The 10,912-nt window shown below is 47.2% G+C and overlaps 1 protein-coding gene and 1 long non-coding RNA gene across 13 annotated transcripts; one reads left to right on the top strand and one right to left on the bottom strand.

Annotated features, from left to right (window-relative positions):
• Positions 1-2,201: 2,201 nt before the first annotated feature.
• Positions 2,202-5,013, top strand: LOC120708680. 8 transcript variants are annotated; one of them, XR_005689423.1, is made up of 6 exons: positions 2,202-2,379; positions 2,761-3,436; positions 3,545-3,694; positions 3,802-4,063; positions 4,213-4,493; positions 4,568-5,013. It is a non-coding gene; the product is annotated as an uncharacterized LOC120708680 (long non-coding RNA). The 8 variants fall into 8 exon arrangements; XR_005689429.1 differs by having other exon boundaries at positions 2,202-2,853; positions 3,012-3,436; XR_005689425.1 differs by having other exon boundaries at positions 2,202-2,919; positions 3,012-3,436.
• Positions 5,014-5,029: 16 nt separating this feature from the next.
• On the bottom strand, positions 5,030-7,734 carry LOC120708618. 5 transcript variants are annotated; one of them, XR_005689408.1, is made up of 6 exons: positions 7,075-7,734; positions 6,857-6,997; positions 6,663-6,779; positions 6,310-6,490; positions 5,619-6,202; positions 5,030-5,417 (listed from the first exon to the last, which is right to left on the bottom strand). XR_005689408.1 is itself a non-coding variant. In XM_039993991.1 (4 exons), the coding sequence occupies exons 1-2, from the start codon at positions 7,579-7,581 to the stop codon at positions 6,902-6,904; spliced, it is 603 nt and encodes a 200-aa protein (XP_039849925.1). In that variant the 5' UTR covers positions 7,582-7,734; the 3' UTR covers positions 5,030-5,417; positions 5,619-5,721; positions 6,663-6,901. The 5 variants fall into 5 exon arrangements, 4 of the variants coding, with proteins under 4 accessions (XP_039849925.1, XP_039849939.1, XP_039849932.1 ...); XM_039993991.1 differs by lacking the exon at positions 6,310-6,490 and having other exon boundaries at positions 5,619-5,721; positions 6,663-6,997; XM_039994005.1 differs by lacking the exons at positions 5,619-6,202; positions 6,310-6,490.
• Between the last annotated feature and the right edge of the window lie 3,178 nt (positions 7,735-10,912).

Genomic DNA, 10,912 nt, shown 5'->3' with positions numbered 1-10,912 from the left:
GAAATGACTACTGTTACTGCTCAACCACCTGACACTACCAATATGAACGAGTTGAATGAGTTGAAGAAAGCATTTTGAGCTGTTAAGTTAGCATTTTACTTGTATGTAAGAATTTAGACTATTGTCTCTAATGGGCATTTGGTTGGGCGTTGCAGTTTTTTTCAGGTGGGCAGACGGAAGTACAAGAGAAGCCTAGATAAAAAACAAAAATCTGAAAATAGAACGAAGCTTTGCAAGATTCTATTTTCAGATAAAACATTTGGGTTTGCCATTAATTGGTTGAAATGCATTTAGGCTAGCGAATTTAATCTTTAGTTCAGATAAGTAATTTGGGTTTGCCATCTACATTGTTTCATTGAAATATTATTGTTTACTAGGTATATTTGATGTCATTAATGTGTCAAGAAGATACATAAAATTTTTAGATTGTTAAAGCTCGAAGTGGATGAAAAATAATTGTGGAATGGGACCATGGGTAACGCTTTGTGATTATTGAATAATTTTATGATATTAAATTATTGGTTACTCACTCTAAAATTATTGTTTACTCTATTTTAAAATCTTATATACTATGTTTGAGAACAATACGTGCGTGCCGCAAGTACACTTTATCAGTGATGCAATAAGGAACTAGGTGTTCAGGGGGAAAATCAAGGGGGAAAATAAAGTACGTACATTTGTTTAGGACATAGCTCTACTTGGGCAAATATACCCAGATTAGGCATCTCTTAAAAAAATAATGAAGAGTAAATATTCATACCACCTCTGTCTAAAAAATATTGGTATGTATAAGACGGCAAAGTAATTATCATTGCTCCATTAGTGTCACCTTAGCATGCCTTCCCATTCTATATTCCAGTTTTGCACCGCTACATAATTATTTTGAACTGCATAAAAGCACATGGAAATATACTACATAGCTCATCCATTAGCTTCAATTGGCAAAGTCATTTAATTATGTTGCCTACTAACAGGCTAATTTTTGTTGTTCGCAATGATCCCCAATGATCGAGATCTTCCATCCTCTGCATGAATTCACCAGCACAAATCAACAAAGCAAAGCAAACTGCAGAGATTTCAGAGCTTGCCTCCTCTTCGTTCTGCAGCAAGACAGGATCCAGCACAGGCAGCGGGGGCGGCGGTTCGTACGCCCGCGCACGCAGGTGGCGGCGGCAAGGCGTCGGCCCTCGTGCACAGGCAGCAACGACGGCGGCATCGCCGCGGCGCAGGGGACCGGGAGGCTGGGAGCGGACGACCCGACCGCGCTAGCCAGCGGCGGATGGGACGCCGACCACGTCTGGCGCCTGCATCGCCACGCGCCCGCCGACCATCAGGGCAGCTCCACCCTCGTCAAGCCCATCAACTTGCCCCTCCACCTCATAAGCTCCCTTTCTTCCTCCTCGCTGCGGTGGTTGGATAGCAGCTGCGCCACTGCAATTCCATCCCCGGCTGCCTACAAGTGCTTCGTTCATGGAGCATTTACACCATGTTTTCCATGGTTTGCTTATGCAACCTGTGCTTCAGCAATGGAGGATGCAAGCAGAGTGAAAAAACCAGATATACAAGCGGCCGCGGAGCTTATCCTGCCGCCGTGCTGTGCCGCCAGCATCGGGATGCCGCGAAGAGGTCCCACCCTGCATGCAAAAGGTTCCGATGGTATATGTTTGTTTAGGAACCGGATCCGCTGCAGTAATGTCCCCTGCAGTTGGGTCACTGCCACGTGGACCCTACTGCGTGCAGACCCCACACGCAGTGACTCAACTGCGGGGGACGGAGCCTCGTCCGTTTGTTTATGCTGTCCGGGCCCACCTGGTCAACACTTACCAGGCCTCATGGTGAGCTCCGCCTCGGAGGAAACTGCCTCGCGTGGACGTTTTGCCTCACGCGGCCGAGGCAAGAAAAGTGCCTGGGCCGCCGCAGAGACACGAAAAGTACCTTTGGCAACTGGTGTCTGGGGCCTTATGCAAAAAGGATAGGAAAAAGTCCACCAGGTTCAGTACTCCCCCTCCCTGCCAAACCCTAGATCTGAGGAAGAGTCCAGGAGACGGAGCACCCCGCGCTCAAGATCGATGCATCCCGCCGGACAAACGCGCTCCCCCGGATCTTCTTAGGGGAGTAACCTGCAGGTTCTGCTCGACCTCTTATTGTTTCGATTCCTCCGCCGCAAGAATAATTTTTTCCTCATTGGCTCATTGCTTTTGTTGATCTGTTGAAGATGTCGCTCCAGGCTCCTTTGGGGGGCTCCTCCTCCGAGTGCCGCAGGTCTGCGGTATGGCGAATCCAGTGGGCTGCTGTGCGGCTCGCCGCTGAGGTTTGCCGGGCAAAGTATTTGCTTGACGTGATTCGCCGCGACCTTCTGCACTGGATCTTCTTGCCAGGGTATTGGCTTCTTCTACCTGAAACTTTTCTATGCCTTTGCTATTCTATAAGTTGAAGAACATTCTAGCGTTCTATAGATTGTTCATTTTAGTTCTATAGCTTGTGTTCTATAGATTCTGCAAAGTTTAAGAACATTGCCTCAAAAACATTCTATTCTGCTGGGCAGAATTCAGACCCAGCATTCCAATGTATCTTGCTCTAGCAAAATTACTACTATATCTAACCAATTTCTGATGTGTAAACATGTCCAGAACTACCTTTTTTCGATGCTAGATATGGTTAGGTTCCACGATTGTATGGTCCTCGTTGGTTTATGTTTCTGCTTCTATGCAATGTTTGGTGCCAATTACTAACCAGCTGGGATTCGATTTTCGCCTTTAGGGTGAGGAACAGACAGTTGAGATCCCATGGTCAGTGATACTTGAGAAGGTTATGAAGGCCCTGCCAGCAAAAAAAGTTCCAGATTATCATTGGGTTGTGTCTGGGCCTTCCACTTTCCATGTCTGTGTTGAAATAGACATCACAGGCACAACGGTAGCAGTTGAGTTAGTAGTAAATGTGCCGTGAGTTCTTGGCGATGTTTGTAGCTCACTGCATGAAGCTCACCTGTATGCTATGACAAAAAACTTCAGGTACCCAGAGAAGAAATATTCATCCGTATCACAAACTACAGCAGCAAATAAGCTTCAGACTATGAAGATAGAGCTGTTTTTGGCCATGTGAATGACTGTTCTTATACAGTTGAAAAGGTTCTTTGCGAGTGGGGCGTAGTGCTGGATGCCATTAGCAAATTCCATTCTGAGCTGGCCAGTTTGGGAATGTCCAAGACTGTGGACGGGGTCATTTATGCAGCTGGAGGGGTGTATTCTGAAACTAGAAAATTCGTTGGGTCAGTAATCACTACGCACATGGACAAACACCTTGTGCAACTTACCTTGAGATGAGGGAATATGAGACCCAGTGCACGTGTTCCAGCTCTATGCAAATGCTTATGAATATGAGACCCAGTGCCGTGTACAAAGACTCTTCCAAAAAGACAAATGCTTATATTCTGAAGGTAATTACTTCATTCCAGCTCTATGCAACCTGTTGCACCAGAAAAATCTCTTATTACTCGTGGTGGTCTAGACAAAGTGCTTTGCATTTACCTTTTTGGTTGGACCAGACGTACAAGCAGAAAGTGCATTTCTCAGCCAAGGATGTTCTCGATTATGTGGTGAAGTACTTTGGGCTCAAGTCTGTGGACTTGGAGGAAAAGGATGCTTCTTTTTTACTGGCTTGAGAATGGAGTTGAGATATGGGGTGATCTCACAAGGTTAAGTCAGTTGATCCATTTTCAATGTTTTGTCTCGCAAAAAAAATATCTCAATGCATGGTGTGCTGTTGGAAAACTAACATTGCTCGGTTTGTCTGAATCTCAAGGTTTGGGTGCATTATGAATACCTCAGCACCAGTCTCGCTACTGGGGTACAACATATAGATGCAGCTATCACAAAAGGGTGAATTCACATCAACCCTGGTCGATGCTATCACGAGAACAAGCATTCAGGCCGATGATCTGGCTCACGAGGGCAAGCCGAGAAGAAAACAAATTGAAAAAAGAACGTATAAAATTTGGGAAAAAAACACTGAGGTTTTGTAGGAGTTGGTGCTGAACCGCAAAAAGTACCTGCAGTCTGATGAGGTAAGGGCACACTTTGTTGGCAAACATATCAATTATGATGTCTAAAACTGCCACATTGTGAGTTACTCTTTATTCTCAGATGTTTCGCTACATGTTTATTTGGGACACATTGACAAGAACATAATCCACACTTTTTTACCCCTGATCAGCTCACTAGTCCTGTGTTGTAGTACCATGGCAAGGGGTCCTGCTATTTCTGGGATTTCCAAAAGAAGTTGGTTATTGTCCTTGATCCTTTGAGGATGGGGACGAGGTCAGAACAGGTTGAGATGCACCATGAGCATTTGTTCCATTACTTGACACATCATGGTATTTCAGGGTTGCTGACGCCTTGTGTCTGGGTCTTGATTTCAGTTATGATTCCGGGTTGTACTCGGTTTTGTATTCGTGTTAATTTGATGGGGAAATGATGGTCTGTGACCCTAGACAGGTAAGCAAAACTACACTAGCTTTCAGCAGTTTTTTTTGACATAGTGCTGATAATGATTGCTTGCTGCTTTTCAGGGGGTACTGCCCGAGCCAAGGACAGCAATCTTCTACCATCTCCTGCGCATGAAAGGCAATAGCGGTGACATACCTATTCAGATCAAAGACATAGTTACAAAGATCTGCTGATCAGGAACCCATAAAGGGCCATTTTGATGGATGGTTCCGCTGTGATGGCGGAACGTTCTTCCTTAATTTGAAATGTTGTTCAGGCTGGAGTTAGTCGAGTTTTGCTGCAGTAGTCTCATTTTGCTTTCGAACTGCAGTTTGACTAGGTGCCTGAAAGCACTCTCTTTGGCCAGCGTGTGAACTGTGCTTGGAAAAAACTGTACATGGCTCCTTGCGTGCAGATGCAAAAATGGCGGGCATGGTGATTTTGCTCCATTAGTTTCGTTTCTCTTTTGAACTGCACATTGATTATGCATATCAGAACATTGACTAGGTGCCTAAAAAGTATTGGGATAGGTGTGTGCCCAAAAGTATCCAGAAAAATGTTTATGTTTGTTTGAACACAATGAATACATCCCCACTGGCAGCATCAGTGCCGATGCCGAAATCGCTTTCATACCCCCCAGCAAGGAAGTCTTGTTTGAGGTGTTACAATCTGACCCTGAATCACGGGGGTTCTTTGTGTCGCTTGTCTGTTAGCTGCTGAATTTCCCTCCTGGCCATACTGCGGTGCTTCAGAAGGATCTCAGATGCCTCTGGATCAGTTGATTGAACAAATTCAAGGGTGCTCGCATGTAGCAGGTTCTGTTCTAGCTGGTTGTCGATTGAACTAGAACTGACACCGTGTGGCTGCTCAAAATCCTTTGCTTGACGAGTCCAGCGCTTCAGGGATCTTACTTGCACCAAAGTGTATCAGGACCTAGTAAAAGTAGAGAAACCGGCTTCTCAATGGTAGTACAGAGTGCGGTCAGGGAAACTAATTGGAAAAGGGCCACAACCATCAAACAATGAAAAGGGAACCTTTTGTGAAAAGGGAAGGTGTCTTCAGAGATGCATAACAAAATGACGCTGCATAACAATACCACCAATTTCAAAAACACAGCACATAACTCATACCGACCTGTTACTTTCTCCCAGCAGGTACATAATGTCCAAACAGCACTCATCATTAGGAATATTTGATCATGTCCATCACGTTACACCGAATAGAAAGTTGTTTGCATCTAACAAAATAAAAAACAGGGTTGAACAGTTCCTCAGGAAAAGGTCACACCAGTACTACCGACGAGATCATATAATATGGTGGAAAGGTACCGTAATGGCAAACGGCATTTTGTACAGGTTAGTGCAGTAAGTGCTGTCAAAAGTGATAGCGTCGCCAAAAAAAGAGTACTGTGCCCTACACCGTCCACTTGTCCACAACAAGGTCTTAATCTTTTTCTCCTCGTCCAGGTCAACACTGAACTGAAACCCAGGATCTTCGGCTCGCATCTCCCTGAACACCTCAAGAGTCTTCATCACATCATCGTCCTTGTGGTCTCTAGCAATCTCAGCACACACGGCGCGCAGTGACTCCTGATTGAATGGAACAGCCTCCATGCTCCCAAACATGCTGCCCATTATGCAGTGAACTCTGCTTAGCGAGATATTGTTCTCCCGCAAGTACCGGATCACATCCTTGACCCCTAAAAGCGATCCTCCCCACTAAAATGGATATGATGCACACAAACAAAAGAGATATGGGCCGGATTAGCTAAAAGCAGACTCTGCTTGCGTACTAAAACAGTCCAAGCAAATGACAAGGGCACTACCTTTTCCTATAGCCCACGCCTGTTGACACACAACCACAATCGCCAAGAGACGTCTGAACAAGCTCGAACTCCACAGGTTCGCTCTGAAGAATATCCTCAGTCATGTTTTCAGTCAGGCGAATTTGCCCACGCGTCTGATCGAAATCCGGTACATGTCCCATCATGAATTCCTCGTCATTTGCTGATCAAGATAAACCATATTATATGATCTCGTCGGTAGTATTGATGTTCATGCAAGTAGTTACAGTGAAGAGCCGATTTAGTTGTGTTGGTCTTTTTATATCTAGTATATGCTGTTCTAGTATAAGCAAGTAGTTACAGTACAGAACCATGGGAGTGAACGGGATCGGTACCTGACTCAGCGACAGGAATAGATGTTTCAACACCATTGTGTTCTCCACGAATTTCATGGCTGCAGTCCGTTTCTTCATCATCACCACTGCCATCACCAATGACCCTGCCGCCATCAACTGCAGGTTCAAAATGCGATGAGAAATTGGGGGCTGAAAACGAGAAAAAGGTGTGAGCCTTGGAAAGAAAAACAAACATGTATCTATCTGAACCAATGGCTCCGGCCTGTTGAACGATTGATTCAAAGACTGTTGCACACCAACAAACACTCCATCGCCGCGGAAAGATTTCGTAGACAGATCAAGGAGAGATTGCAAAGGACCACGGGAGGGGGCAGCTACGAAAAATTATAACAACTAGGGTCAGCAAAATGCAGATTAGAAAAAGGAGAGGGAACAGAGTATAAACTCGTACCATGATCTTGGAGAGAGGAAAGGGAGCGCCAATGTGGTTCCGGTACGAGGGAAAAGAACTGACAAGATATGTCGGCGCTCCCAGCCCCAGGAACATCTGCGGCCAGCCGCCGCCGGGGCGACCACGGGTGCGGCCGCAAGGATCACACGACGGATGCGGCGAGCGGCTCAGTCCCAGGACGATTGATAGCCGTGGGCGTCGGGGGTACGGGTGCTCCACCGCGGGCGGCGGCGGCCCTACCCAGCGGGTCGGCGGGGCCGGAAGCGTCCTGGTCCGCCTGCGCGCGACGGCCTCGGCCTCCAGCCTATTCGCGACGCCGGCCGGCACGCCGTGGTTGACGACCTTGAAGAACCCGAACCACTCGCACGCGTCCACGACGGCTAGGGCCGCGCCGGGCCCCGAGAGGTCGACGGCCGGCAGGCCGGGGAGCGGGGAGCTGCCCCCGGGCTCCGGGGACCTCACTAGCGAGATTTGGTCGAGCGCCGGCGGCTTCGCGAGGACGACCATGGTGGATTTGTGCTGCCGTCAAGAAACAGAGCACTTCGAGGCGGGCGAGCGCGGGGCAGGATTTCGTTCCCCATCCCCCCTACCCGCCGCGAGCGGGGCAAAAATTCATGCGCCCCGGGCACATTTTTGTTTGACCGAAGTGGACCCACTCGACATTTTCACTGTGTTCGGTAGCTAGCTCCAGCTCCAACCCAACAGTATTTTTCTCTCATACCATTCCAACCACAAGCTCCAGCCAGCCCAATAGTATTTTTCTCTCACACCATTCCAACTCCAGCCTGCCGAACGTAAGATTTATAATCTGCACACTGCATACGAAGAGGTCCGGGACCGCAGCCCAAGGCAAGATGTGCGGCTACGATAAGCTCCGCGGTCACTACTACAAGTGGCCGTGCATTTTCGAGATGCAAGCTATGTATTTGATGATTTGCCTCTGCAGCAGCGACCAAATAACCATGCTAGATTTAGCTAACAAAGATTCCTATTTGATGAAAAAAAGACACACAGGCTACTTGCCTTGTCTAAGATAATGTTTCTAGGATGGATATGAATTTTATTTTTCAAACAATAACTTTTTTCTAGAACGGCGCAGGAGGACTGCGTGTCATTTCATTTAAGATAGAAAAAAGGAAAGAGCACAGAGGTTAGATAACCCCTGTACTCCATACAACTCACACAAATAGGTCGACTCTTACAAAAGAAACAAACCATGACCACGCCCCTAGAACCTAAGGTGCCGGGGGCATCGACCTATCGAGGAGCTCCTTGAGCTTGGATGCTCCTGCCATGCACCAAAGAACACACTCGCTAGACACTGTATGGAGGAGCAACTGAACACTTGGTCGAGCACCCTCGAACACACAAGCGTTGCGGTGCTTCCAGATCTCCCAGGTGACCAGGATGATGAGGGAGGTTCAGACCCCTGCGACGATCTTTAGCCATAGATTTTATAATTGTGCTCCACCAAGCCGAAAAACTAGTCGTCGAGGTGGTAGGCCTGGCAATGACCAAATTCAGGTGCTGAGATATTAGCGACCAGCATTGCCGGGTGAACACACAGGTGAGAAAAGGAGATGCTGGGCTGTTTCCTGTTCCTGGTCGCAAAGAGGGCAAGCAGCTTGGTGAGGCAGGCCCCGCTTGGCGAGGCGATCAGCAGTCCAAATACGTTGCTTGATGGCTAACCAGAGGAAGAACTTGCAGCGCAAAGGAGCCCAGCTCTTCCAAATTCGCCTCCACGGTGGAAATCTGATGGAGCCGACAAAGCATGCAGCATAAGCTGTTTTGCTACTATAAGAACCTGACTGACTTAATTTCCACCAGAACTGATCAGGTACGCCCTGCTGTAGAATTATCCCATCAAAAAGGGCGCAAACCTGTAGATACTCCATCAAGACCTGAACTGTTAAAGCACCTCTGATGTCACGAACCCACCCTCTATTTTGTAGTGCTTGAGCTACTGTCCTTGACTTTCTCACTCCTTTTGGTACAGCTCTGAATAAATTGGGGGCTAATTCAGCCAGTGTTCCCCCATTAAGCCACCGGTCTGTCCAAAATAGGATGGATTCGCCGTCGCCGGCCACTGCATCGACTGCCATATCAAAAAGAGCTGTTGCTTTCGCCGGCACTTGAATCGGGAGACCAGCCCAAGGTCTGTTGGGAACAGCTTTTTGTGCCCAGAGCCACTGTATCCGTAGTGCCTACCCAAAAACTTCCAAATTATGAATTCCCAGACCACCATATTCAAGAGGCCGCTGAACCTTGTCCCAAGAGACCAGGCAGTTACCGCCATTAGCTTTTTCGTGACCCTTCCAAAGGAAACCCCTACGTTTTTTGTCAATTGCTTTGATTACCCATCGAGGAAGATCCAAAGCAATCATCATGTAAGTGAAAGTGGCTGTCAGGACTACTCGAGTTAACACCAGCCGCCCAGCCCTATTCATAAGGGAGGCCTTCCACCCTGGCAGGTGATCTGCCACTTTGTCAATGAGAGGGAGTAAAACTTCCTTACTGGGTTTCCTGATGGTGAGAGGCAGCCCAAGGTATTGGCATTGAAAATTTAAAATTGAACACGCTAAAATCTCTGTCGTGCGCTGTAGGTCCTCCTCGGAGCAGTGAATTGGAGAAGCAGAACTTTTAGACAGATTGGTGTGGAGCCCCGAGACTTGCCCAAATAAATCGAGTAGAAACTTCATGACCCGGAGATCATTGCTAGTGGGGCGAAGGAAGATCACTGCATCATCAGCATAGAAGGAGGCTCAGTGTGCAACCTACTGAACTGCTAAGGGTTGCAGAAATTGCTGTTGGATGGCAAACCTGATTAAAGAGTTCAGTACATCCATTATTAGGATGAAAAGCATTGGGGAGAGGGGACCCCCTTGTCGAAGACCACGATGGTGATAAATGGCATCACCCGGCACTCCATTGACCAAAATCCGTGTGGACGAAGTAGAGAGGACCAAACATAGCAGGTTGCACCACTTCTAGCCAAACCCCAAGTGCTTTAGGACCTCAACCAGGAAAGACCAAGAGACTGAATCAAAAGCTTTGGCGATATCTAGCTTGAGTAGGATGTGAGCTTCTTTCTTGCTGTGTAAGGCCTTAACCATCTGCTGAACAAAAAGAAAATTAGCATGGATGCTTCGACCTCTGACAAAAGCACTTTGGTTTGGAGGGACCAGATTGGACAGCAAGGGAGCAAGTCGATTAGCCATGATCTTGGTCACTAGCTTAGCAAGGCTGTGAATCAAACTTATCGGCCGAAAATCCTTGACCAAGGTAGCATCAGGTTTCTTAGGGAGCAAGGTGATAAAAGCTGTGTTGAGTAGCCTGAAGCGAGCCACATGACCTTGCTGTATTACTGAGAGTGCTAGCATAATATCATCCTTGACTATATTCCAGCAAGTTTTGTAGAAACGTCTGGTGAAGCCATCCGGTCCCGGTGCTTGATTTAGCGGCATATTTTTTACTGTAAACCAAACCTCCTCCTCAGAGAAAGGTTCCTCTAGCACCGAGAGATCATGCTGCTGCAATCCAAGGGCCTCCAAATCGATTGTGTGATCTCTAACCTCTACTGTACCCAGCAGGTTTTCATAGAACTGCAGCACAGCCTCTTGTTTTCCTTCTTGATCGACAATGATCTGCTCACCCACTTGCAGCTTAGCAATGAAATTCTTTATCTTTCTGAACCGTGCTTGCTGATGGAAAAAAGAAGTGTTTGCATCCCCTTCACGGAGGTATAAAATCCTGGAACGGAGACGAGCAATGGTGCGCTCGAAAGAGGCCAAACCAAGGCAATGCAGCTTAAGTTTTTTCCTGAAGTTTTCTTCTCTGT

Source organism: Panicum virgatum, chromosome 1K (genome assembly GCF_016808335.1).
Source record: "Panicum virgatum strain AP13 chromosome 1K, P.virgatum_v5, whole genome shotgun sequence".
Lineage (NCBI taxonomy): Eukaryota > Viridiplantae > Streptophyta > Magnoliopsida > Poales > Poaceae > Panicum > Panicum virgatum.
Note: the sequence above shows the minus strand (reverse complement) of the source record. Positions and strands in the feature narration are given on the sequence as shown.